The sequence below is a fragment of the Tachyglossus aculeatus genome, chromosome 14 (assembly GCF_015852505.1).
Source record: "Tachyglossus aculeatus isolate mTacAcu1 chromosome 14, mTacAcu1.pri, whole genome shotgun sequence".
Taxonomy (NCBI): domain Eukaryota; kingdom Metazoa; phylum Chordata; class Mammalia; order Monotremata; family Tachyglossidae; genus Tachyglossus; species Tachyglossus aculeatus.
In genome coordinates, this window is record NC_052079.1 from 17425295 (window position 1) to 17437014 (window position 11720).

Sequence of the window (11720 nt, forward strand, 5' to 3'; positions counted from 1 at the left end):
CCCTTCCCTGGCAGCCGACCCCTCTGATGGACTCGCACTCCTCGACGCCACGTGGTCCGGGATGCCATCTCTCAACAATGAGGATGGTATTCGTTAACCGCTTACTACGTTCCAAGAGCTATTCTACGTGCTGGGGTAGACAGAGTAAACAGCTTGTCCCACGTGGGGCTCACAGTCGTCATCCCCATTGCACAGATGAGGTAATAACTGAGGCACAGAGAAGTGAAGTGATTCGCCCAAAGTCACACACCTGACAAGTGGCAGAGTGGAGACTAGAACCCATGACCTCTGACTCCCAAGCCCGGGCTCTCTCCACTTAGCCGGGCTGCATCTCAATCTCCGGGCAGGTGGCAGAATGGATTCAACTGGACCCACGCTGCATGGGGATGATCCTCCTCCAGGCCACGGGGAATAACTGAGTGGCCTCTGTAGGGAAGGTAATAGTCTATCACGTTCTTTCTTCCTCCAGCCATCCTACCCTGACCTGTGCACTACGGAGATCGGGGCTCCTTTCGGCATCTGATCCGACAGAACCGACTCACGCTGCCCTGTCTCCCTTTCCGGCCCCGCCCTCTCTGAAACCCAAGACTCGCTGTAGAAACCCTCACCGGGTAGGAGGCGGCAGAGTTCGGATACGAAGGAAGGACGGTGGGACGGGAGCTTCTCCATCGACCCGACCCGAAGCCCACCTAGAGTTATAAAATATGACATTGAGAGACATGTGGAGATCGAGGAGCCCGAGGGGCCGGTTTCCCTCACCTTGCCCTCTGAGGTCCATCTCTGGGCTCCGGCACACCCTGTCGTCTCATAGCTGGAGAGGGACAGGTAACGGAGGGTAGGAAGCATAGGCTTCCTTTGCAGACACCACTTTCCCTCTCCCCCACCAAACATCAAAGCTACCGTCGGGGGACGTGATGCGTACAGACAGACCATCCCGCCTGACCTGATGGTGACTCTCTGGCCTCTTGACGCTTAGGGGCTCTCTTACTCCGCGAGGGGTTCATTCTCCGCAGGTCCCGCACAAATGCACGACTCGATTTCTGCTACCGAGCCTGACTACTCGGCTCCTCCCGGTCCGCACCCTGCCAACTTGGCCTCAGACGCGAGTCTTTCAGATTCTGCTTCTCGACGACGGATGGACTGGACGTATTGATGCTGCCCTATCATGCTTCCGACCCTATACTTCCAAAAAGATACCTGTCACACGCTGCAGGGTCCCTTCTCCGGGAACTGAGGATGGACACGGGGAGATTGGACCTGGCTATAGAATTGAGGGCCCCGGCCCTCCTCCTGTCCGACGGAACCGGTTCCACGCGCGGAGCCTTGGCTTCCAAAACCCTTTTGTGCGGGCAGTGGCCGCCACCCAGATATCCTTTCCCGATTCTAATGAATGAATGTCCATATCTTCATGCGATGAGAATGTCAGAGTGTTCATCGGAGGGGGAGATAGGGTGGAGAGATGACAGATGAATCACGCCATGCCACCCGGAGAAGGTGTCATCTCATCAGATCCTTAAAGATGGAAGCCAAGGGTCTGCCGCACAAGAAAGTTGGGGGTGGGGGGAGGGGGGCTCAGAGATAAAAGGATGAGCAAGGGAACACTGAGAGATGAGAGAGAGACAGATGAAAGAATGAGGTGCAGACACAAGGAGTAGCTCACCTCAACTGTGAAGCGTAAGGGCTGAGTTGTAGATGGAGCAGTGAGGCTAGGGACTGAGAAGCTAGAAGACCATCTGAAATCTAAAAGAGTGGGGATAGCATAAGAATTGAAGAGTATTCATTTGATTGTTTTTATTGAGCAATTACTGTGTGCAGAGCACGATACCGAGTGGTCGGAAGGGTACGGTACGACTAGACGGGTACACGTTCCCTGCTCACGGCGGCCTATCGCCCTACCCGCCACGCCCTCCCCACACCCCATATCCCTGTCATGCGCCACGTAGTTGTCCCAGCCACTGCCTCGGTCCTCACCCTTGCTCTCTGGCCCGACCCATCATTTCTGCTCAATTCTCACGCCGTACGTGGTGGCACTTCCCCTCTCGGGATCACACCCTAAGGGTTTCCGATTACGATCTCTACTGCGAGACAGAGTCGAGTGGAGGCATATCCGTTCCAATCCTAGCTTCAGCGGTGGCGACAAGAGAGGAAGGGGAGATACCATACGTCATAACTCCCCCGAGCCGGGCAGCAAGGCAGAGCGTCGAAAGCAGAGACTCGAGTTTATCGTGCGGAAGGAGGTGACGGTAAACCTCTTCCCTATTTACTACCGAGAAAACTCCACGGATATGCTACCGGAATCAACGCAGATGAAGGTGGGGCGTTCTGGGAGAGATGCGTCCGTGGCGCCGCTGGGGGATGCACAGACGACTCGACGGCATAAAATGAGACGAGACACGGCACTTGAGAGAATACAAAACAATGGATCGACAGCCACACCGTTGCCCATCGCGGGCTACGGTGGGAGACGGACATTGTCACGCGCAAACAAATTCCAGAGCCACACGGCGCATTGGAGCGGGAAGGTAAACAGTTCAATTTTAGACATATTAAGCCACGAGGGACACCGGAGATCCTCATCGCACGGTGACGATCTTCGCGGCCGTGGTGACTCCTCACGGTCTGTGCCGAGTGGAACGGTCGGTAGCGGTCAGTCACGACCTCGTCCGCGCTCTGGGCGCCTTCCCTCTCGTCTCGGCTCCCCTGGGAACGCAAGTGTTGTTCGGTCAAAAAGGATGGCCCAAATGACAAGCGCGGTTAGAGGGTGGCCCGGATAGGACTCTCTATCCTGCCTCCTCTGGGTCAACCAACAAAGACAAGACCAGCCCTTTGGGGAGCAATACTGTTCATCCCACATATGCCTCGGTACTCACCACCACACACTGGGCCTCCTCAGCGTGCACAGACACACGCACCCACATGCCCTCTGCACCCCCAACCCCGGCCCCCACCAGCTTCCCTTTGAGATAGCACTACAGACCATGGCTCCTTCTCAATAGCAGTGCAAGTCAGAGAATTGGCCTGACGGTCTACAGTGTGGAGGGATTACAGTGTGGAGGGATAGTCCTCAAAGCTGGAGAAATACTTAGGGCAGCCTCTGTATTCATTCAGTCGTATTTCTTAAGCACTTACTGTGTGGAAAATACAGTATTAAGCGCTCGGGTAGTACAGTACAACAACAAACATATACCCTGCCACGGACCTCACAGTCTAGAGGGGGAGACAGACATTCATCTACACAAATTATATATATATATGTGTATATATATATATATATATATATGTATATATATGTGTGTGTGTATATATATGTATATACATATATATATATATATATATATATATATATATATATATATATATATATATGGGTGCTGTGGGGATGGGACAAAGGATGAATGAAGGCAGTAAGTCAGGGTGATGCAGAAGGGAGGGGGAGAAGAGGGTTTAGTCAGGGAAGGCTTCTTAGAGGAGATGTGCCTTCAGTGAGGCTTTGAAGTGGGGGAGAACAATTATCTGCCTGATATGAAGAGGGAGGGAGGATGTGTGTAACAGGTCAGTGGTGAGATAGACAAGATTGAGGTACAGTGAGAAGGTTAGCATTAGAGGAACAAAGTGTGTGGGCTGGGTTGTTCTTGGAGGATAGCACAGTGAGATAGGGGTGGTGAGGAGTTTTTCTTTGTTGTGGAGGTATACGGTCAACCGCTGGAATTTTTTGAGGAGTGGGGAAATGTTGTCTGAACATTTCTGTAGGAAAACGATCCAAGCACACATACTGGAGTATGGTCTGGATGGGAGGTCAGAGAGGAGGCTCACACAATCATCAAGGCGGGAAAGGTTAAGTGCTTGCATTAATGTGGTACCAGTTTGGATGGAGTGGAATTTTAGCCAGGTCAAGAGAGAGGACAGTCCTCTCTGTAGAGAAAGTAATAGCTAATCAGGGTTTTCCCCTCAGGCATTCCACCCCAGCCCGTGGACTGTCAGGACCCGAGGCCGCGGGACTTCCCCCCGGGTATCGGAGCCGTTTGGAAACGCGACTCGGGGGACTTGCCGCCGAGGCCTCCTCCGGTGACACGATACCGGAACCCGGAGCGTCAGACCGACGAAGGTGGGGGACGGGCGGAGCCGCTCCGCCGGTCCTGGACGACGCGCGACTGAGATCTTGGCAGGCACGTCGCCTGGATTCATGATCTCGAAGGCTTGGCTTTCTCGCCCTCCACTCTGTCCATAGCTGAGGACCGCATCCAAATCGCTGGATGCTAACGTCTCTGGGAGGATCGCCGGTCTCGAAGCTGGGGAGAGAAGGGAAGGGGTTTCGGATGACTTTTTTTCTTAGCAAGCATTTGATTCTCCCGCCTCCCAAAGACCTCAACACCGTGAGATGTGAGGTCTCCAGAAACAGATCAAACACAAATAAGCTGAATGCAAAACTCTGCCCAACTAATACTAGAACCACCCACTCCAAATCTCTTAGTCCAGAAATTGCTTGTACTCCAGAGACCGGAGGTCCTACCTAAACCGGATTTATTTCAGTTGTGAGTACATGCCCGTCTTCTATACTCCCTGTCCACACTTGTGACAGCTCCATTGTGGAACTCTGCTTTTCAGAAAAGAAGAAAATGGATGCAGTAATACTCTTCCTGATGCACTATGGACACTGGACTCATTCATTCAATCTAAGCCATCCCTGGCAGTCCCAGACAGGTCTCTTCTCCAGGGCCTGACAACCTGAGAGTTCACCTGAAGACAGGACTGCGGGTGAAGGGAGGTTTGACCCACCTCTAGAATTAAGGGCCCCACAGCTGCTCACTCCAACGGTCAGGTCAGATAGACCAGTTCCCAGGACAGAGTCCCAGGCCCTCTTTCCTCCCTACCAAGAGTGGTAACCTCCTCCTAATTATCCTTCCCCAAAATCTAACCCCATCACACACACACACATACACTAAATAAATAAATGAATAAATAAATCCTTCCCTTTGTGGTGGCAACATGTCCATACAGTTCAATCCCTCATAGATGGGGCAAGTCTGGAGATTGACTTGACTGTGCCCACACTGTAAGGGGATGGTCCTCAGGGCCAGGGTAATTCATTGAGCAGCATCTGTTTGGAGAGGAATAGCTGCTCAGATTCCTCCCTTGGTCAGCCTACCCCAACTTGGACTTCGCCGGGCTTGTTTCTGTGTCTGAGTTGGCACGTTGTGGAGCCGGTAGGGATGTGCGCAGAAACCTGGGACTCGCCGAGAAGCAGGGAGCACCCTTCCGATCAAAATCGATTGTTACTGGAGCTTCTCCTCTGGTCCTGGCTGAAACCTACTTGGGGTGGAGGAAACTGACCCTGGGAGAGACAGGTGGATTAGTGAGCCTTCTGAGGTCCTCATCTGTTACCACAACACCTCAGTCTTCAACAGCAACAATTCTCACAGGTGGAGAAGGAGGAGAAGGAGACTGCAAACAACCTAGGCTTTTTGTTTATTTTCTTTGTGGGGCAGGAGAGGGGGGGGGAGGCTGGGCAAGCATTGTTTTCCCCTTCCCCGCAAAAAAACAGTCACCACTCCAGCTAAGCTGACAACTGCACAAGTCAACTTCTAGTCCCAAGCCTCACGGCTCTTCTCCTCCCATCTTCCTGCTGAACTGGACTCGGTCAGTAGTCCTCATGGCTCTGCTTCTCAGAGATGAATGGAATGGACGCGATGATGCCACCCTTTCGGGCTCTGGAGACTAGAGCCCCAGAAGCTACCTCTTTCAGACACAGAGAGATCCCTTTCTCCAGGGGCTGAGGATATGCTGGGTAAACCCGCATACAAGATTGTCAACACAGGGAGATTTGAACCGTCTACAGAATTAAGGGTCCCGACTCTTCTCTGTCACGTCCAACAGAATCAGATTCCGGCACAGAGTCTCAGCTTCCAGAACCAGCCTCTGTACCAAGAGTGGCAGCCCCTGCCTCACTTTCCTAGCCCTAAAGCTAACCCCATCACACACACACACACACACACATTCATTCATTCCATCGTATTTATTGAGTGCTTACTATGTGCAGAGCACTGTACTAAGCGCGCTCGCACGCACACACACGCACACACACACACACACACACACACACACACACGCCCTTCCTTTCGTGGGAGCAACGTGACCCTCCACTCCATCGCTCATTGGTGAGTGAAAATTGAAAATTGATTTGATTGTACCCACACAGCAAGGGGATGATCCTCAATGCCAGGATGAAGTGTTGAGTGGCCTCTGTTTAGGAAGTAATGGCCGGTCTGCTTCTCCCCTCAAGTCACTGTATCCCGAGCTGTGCGTCGCTGGGGGTCAGTGCCGCGGGATTTCCATCCACGCCCGAGCCGACGGGGCGCGGGCCCGATGCGGCGGGGGCCGGGGGGGGGCGGGGTAGCCGGAGACGAGGGAGACGTCGGAGCCGAGAGAGACGAGAAGATGGAGCCGGAGCCGACCGAGGCGAAGGCGACGCTGATGACGGAGACTTCGGACATCCGATATATCTGCCGTGAGAAGTGACATACTCATGTGGGTCTGAAACCACCCCCCTTAGCCTATAATAACATCCAGCTCCCAGGCCCCTAAAGGTCACACACCAGACTCAAGCTCACCATCATTTCATTTCAGCGTATGCCAAAGTCAAACTTATTTCACATAGAGAACACATCGGTGGCTCTGCGTTGGAGGCAGGGGAGGGTGGAACCTGTTAATAACATGACGAGAAGCAGCATGGCCCAGTGGAGAGATCGAGCACAGACCTGGCAGTCAGAAGGACCTGGGTTTCAAGTCTGGCCCTGCCACCTATCGGCTGTGTGACCTTAGGCGTATCACTTAACTTCTCTGGGCTCCAGTTGCTTCAACTGTAAAATGAGGATTAACGTTGTGAACCCCATGCTGGAAAATGACCCTATCCAACCTGATTTGCTTGTATCTACCCCCACGCCTAGCACAGTGTCTGGCACATAGTAAGGGCTGAAATGCCATTATTATTATCATTATTATGAGCTTCACAGAACCCTGAAACACAGAGCTTAGGAGCAACCTATTCTGCAGCCCTGGGTGGAGTGGAGGGGTTAGGAGATCCTTTTGGTTCTCAGTTGACAAAAACACTTGACACCAAAAGGACCCTGAATCCCACATGAGTCTCCTTCTAACCATCGCTCCAATGCTTTCAGGTGAGGAAACCATTTGCACTGACAAGGCAAATTCCATGAACCACTGGGATTCTTCCAGCCCCCGACTGATTTGGACTCAGCCCGGATTCCCTAAAATGCTCCTTCTTCTCCACAACTCATGTGCCACATACAGTCCCAGAAAACCTGGCATTGCAAATTTAACCATTCCTAATGCTGGGTCCCCTTTTTCTCCCCAGACCTCCCCCCGCCGCCCCAGAAACACCAAAGAGCTCCTTTCGCTGGGGGCCAGAGTTCTGTGCGGGACAATGCTGAACACTGGACCGTGGAATCCGGTAGGTTTGACCCATCTATAGATGTAAGGGCCCCGGGTCTTCTCCGACCCACGGTCCGGTCGGCAGAATCTATTCCCGGTACAGATCCCCTGCTCCCGGACCCAGGGCCATCCTTGATGTTGAGAGAGCGGAAGACTCCCTCTAGCACCTTCACCCCCAAAAGTCAACCCCATGACGCACACACATACCCCACACAAGTCCATCGCTTTCTGGAGGAGGCAACAGATAGCCCCTGGCGATACAATATTTAGCCCCAAAGAAATGGCATTGTTGGGTTGAGGGCAAGGGATGGTTCTTTAACTCAGTCTCTGGAGAGGCCCGGGGAGCCATCCAGTTGGTATCCACACTGCACGGTGAAGATCGTCCTCGTGTGGAGACCCCGGGCGGTCCGCACCCGGTGGAACGATCGGTGGGTCGTTGTCGTTGGCCTTGACGCAGTGGATTCTTCGGACACCATCCCACTCAGCTACCCTGTGAACAGTGGGGCAAAGGACAGTTTGGTTTTTTTTCTCTAAAACTAGGGAAAGAGCGGGCCTGTTGGAAAGCAGTGGAGAAGGAATGAATTTGGCACAGAAGGGCTGCTTGGTGATGGTAATCAGAAAGGGAAGAAAAGTGGGTGCGAGTGTTAAGGCAATGCGAAGGAAGGGAAATCAAAGGCAAATTTGAAGGGACTGATTTTGAAACCGCACAGACGTGAGATGGCTAGGAAGGATGAGGAGTGCGGGAGGAAGATTTGGGGACAGAATAAATCCAGTGGCTCCAGAGTCTTTGGTAGTAGTGATGTACATCTTAAGTGCACAGCACAATATTAAGCACTGACAGTTGCTTCTGTAACAAGGAGGGAGTTGGAGGTTACTGGGGGGTTAAGGCAGCAGTTAAAAAAAAATCTAGAAAAAATGGTGAAGGCTTTAGGCATGGGAGTCAATGAGGGAGGGGAGGCATTGTTGCTGAGCAGAAGAGAAAGCCAATTTAAATTCATTCTCACTGGCTAAGAGATGGTTGAGGGGGTCCTAGTGCCTGGATTCTCCACAACAGCCCTCCGTGGAGTGAGTGGTCTGATGGTGCTCCTGCAAGTTGAGAAGGAAATGGGAGGAGATTCAAACAATGCAGTTTCCTCAAAACAGACATTCCTCCATGCCCCACCCTCTCATATCAACCTATTGTTCAACAGACATGAGAGGACAGCCTCAGGCACCCTGGATTCTCCACCCTTCCCTACCCCTGCCATTCAATCTCCACATTCCCAGGCTTTGAGAGGCCTGGCCTCAAAGGGCAAGAGGTCTCCGGTGTGCAATGGCAGACTGAACAGGGGAGTGGTAAGGCCGGTAGTCTTTCTATGCTCCCTGCAAAGACTCAGGTTGGAGGCTATGGCAATCAAGAGAAGAAAGGAGTTCTCTTTCACTCACTCACACACACACACACACACACATGCACACACACACACAGTCCACCTTAACACAAACCCCCCACCACTCTGCTGGGATAAACCCCTTGCCGATACGGAAAGTTCCCTTCTGTGAAATCTAGAGATGTGCAAGGCAGTTCTACTCTTCATCCTGGAACCGTCTCCCTGCCCCAGACACCCTTTCTGCTCCTCCCGACCCCCCGCAATCCACACAACTATCAGGCCTGCACGGCTGGTATAACTGAGTCCAAAGATAACCAGCATATTGGTAAAATGGACAGAAGTCAGCTTCTATAGTACAGTGCCTGCATTTTCAGCTCCCCAGCCGGTATGCTTGACCGTCATCACACCTTATTCCATTGTGCCTCACTGTGACTCGGACCACTAACATCCATCTCCTACGAAAATGCCCCTAACTCAATTTCTCAGAAGTCAATGACATAGACAGAGACAATCCCCGCCTTGCTCCTGACAGACCACCACCTACCTGGATTCCCCAGAAACCACTGTCAGACATAGAGGAGTCCCTTCTTTGGGGACTGAGGATGTGCCGGGAGACTCTGAAGGCAGGACTTCTATCCCTCTACAGAGTTCAGGACTTCGTATCTTCAGTCCCACAACCAAATCTAATGGAACCAGTGTCCCGCACAGAGTCCCATTTCCGGGACCAGCTTCTGTTTCAACAGTGGCATCCACTTCCTCACTCTTCTATCCCCGCACTCAGCTAACCGGCCCCACCGTCATTCATGCACGCACACAACCAACACTTTCCCTGTGTGGTAGTAGTACAGCCCATGGCTCCATCTCAATTGCAGGGCAAGGCTAAGAATTAACCTGACAGTCCAAACTGTGGAGGAATGGTCCTCAAGGCTGGGGAAATGAATTGGGCAGCCTCTGGAGAGACTGTAATAGCTAGTCCAAGTTTTCCCACCCCAACCTGTGCACTGCCAGGCACTCAGGCTGTGGGACTTCCTGCCAGGACCATCGGTCCGATGGAACTGGGTTATAATTGGAGCTTGTCCGCCGGTCCCAGCCGACGCAATTACGTTACCTTGGCGGGGGCGGGGGGGGGGGACACACGGCCGTGCTAGTGGTACTGAAGGATTGTGTTTCTCACCGTGCCCTCTGTCCACAGCTGGGGACCACAGCTAAATCGCCGGAGTCTCATGTCTCTGAGAGAATCGACGGTCTCAAACCTGGAAAGAGAAGGGAAGGAATGTCAGATAACTTGTTTTGTGTGGCAAATATTCCATTCTCCCTCCTCCCAGTAACCACAACACCAGAAAAGGTGAGATCAGTTCTACAGACACAATCGGTCATACCTAAGCCAAATGAAAAACTCCACCCTACAAATTCTTAACCACCCCCTCCAAATCTGTTAGTCCAGGAGGGGCTTGTACTCCAGGGACTTCAGGTCCAACCCAAACGAGACAAAATTCAGTGTTATGATGCCGGCACTCCACACACCCTGTCCGCACCTGTGACGGCTCAGTCTCATAACTCTGCTTTTCAGAGAGGAATGGGGTAGATTGTCAATTGTCAGCTGTGTGACTTTGGGCAAGTCACTTAACTTCTCTGTGCCTCAGTTCCCTCATCTGTAAAATGGGGATTAAGACTGCAGGGACGACTTTAGGGAAATTACCTGGCCCAGAAGAGCAAGCCAGAAAGCTCATTCAAAGTTACCCAAAACTCAACACCTCCTCCCAAACCCTCTTTTTTCCCTAAACTCACCAGACACTTACATGGAAGCAAACACACTCAGCTTGGAGCAGGGTGAGGCCCAGGAACCTTATATAGGGCAGCGAGGGGCCAGCCTGGACATCACTAATCCCCCTGGGTGGAAATAGCTGGGAGAGAGATTTGAGAAGCAGCATGGCTTAGTGGAAAGAGCACAGACTTGGGAGTCAAAAGACATGGGTTCTAATCTTATTCTATTCTGCCTTGATTATCGTATCAGCCTCCTTGCTAACCTCCCTGCCTCCTGTCTCGTCCCACTTCACTTGATACTTCACTCTGCTGCCTGGATCATTTTTCTTCAAAACCATTCAGGCCATGTTTCCCCTTTCCTCAAGGACCTCCAGTGGACGCCTATCTGCCTCTGCATCAAAAGGAAACTCCTTACCATCGGCTTCTCCCGGCTCTGCCACTTGTCTGCTCTGTGACCTTAGGCAAGTCACTTAATCAATCAATCGTATTTATTGAGCGCTTATTGTGTGCAGAGCACTGTACTAAGCGCTTGGGAAGTACAAGTTGGCAACATATAGAGACAGTCCCTACCCAACAGTGGGCTCACAGTCCAGAAGGGGGAGACACAGAACAAAACCAAACATATTAACAAAATAAAATAAATAGAATAGATATGTACAAGTAAAATGAATAGAGTAATAAATATGTACAAACATATATACATATATACAGGTGCTGTGGGGAAGGGAAGGAGGTAAGACGGGGGGGATGGAGAGGGAGACGAGGGGGAGAGGAAGGAGGGGGCTCAGACTGGCAAGGCCTCCTGGAGGAGGTGAGCTCTCAGTAGGGCCTTGAAGGGAGGAAGAGAGCTAGCTTGGCAGATGGGCAGAGGGAGGGCATTCCAGGCCAGGGGGATGACGTGGGCCAGGGGTCGACGGCGGGACAGGCGAGAACGAGGCACGGTGAGGAGATAAGCGGCAGAGGAGCGGAGGGTGCGGGCTGGGCTGGAGAAGGAGAGAAGGGAGGTGAGGTAGGAAGGGGCGAGGTGATGGACAGCCTTGAAGCCGAGGGTGAGGAGTTTCTGCCTGATGCGCAGATTGATTGGTAGCCACTGCAGATTTTTGAGGAGGGGAGTAACATGCCCAGAGGTGTTTCTGGACAAAG

The 11720-nt window shown here is 52.3% G+C and overlaps 1 protein-coding gene across 1 annotated transcript; it reads right to left on the reverse strand.

Annotated features, from left to right (window-relative positions):
• Positions 1-2161: 2161 nt before the first annotated feature.
• On the reverse strand, positions 2162-5092 carry LOC119937175. The gene is made up of 3 exons (XM_038756822.1): positions 4972-5092; positions 4049-4289; positions 2162-2700 (listed from the first exon to the last, which is right to left on the reverse strand). Exons 1-3 carry the CDS (start codon positions 4992-4994, stop codon positions 2257-2259), a joined length of 708 nt encoding a protein of 235 aa, XP_038612750.1. The 5' UTR covers positions 4995-5092; the 3' UTR covers positions 2162-2256.
• Positions 5093-11720: the final 6628 nt, after the last annotated feature.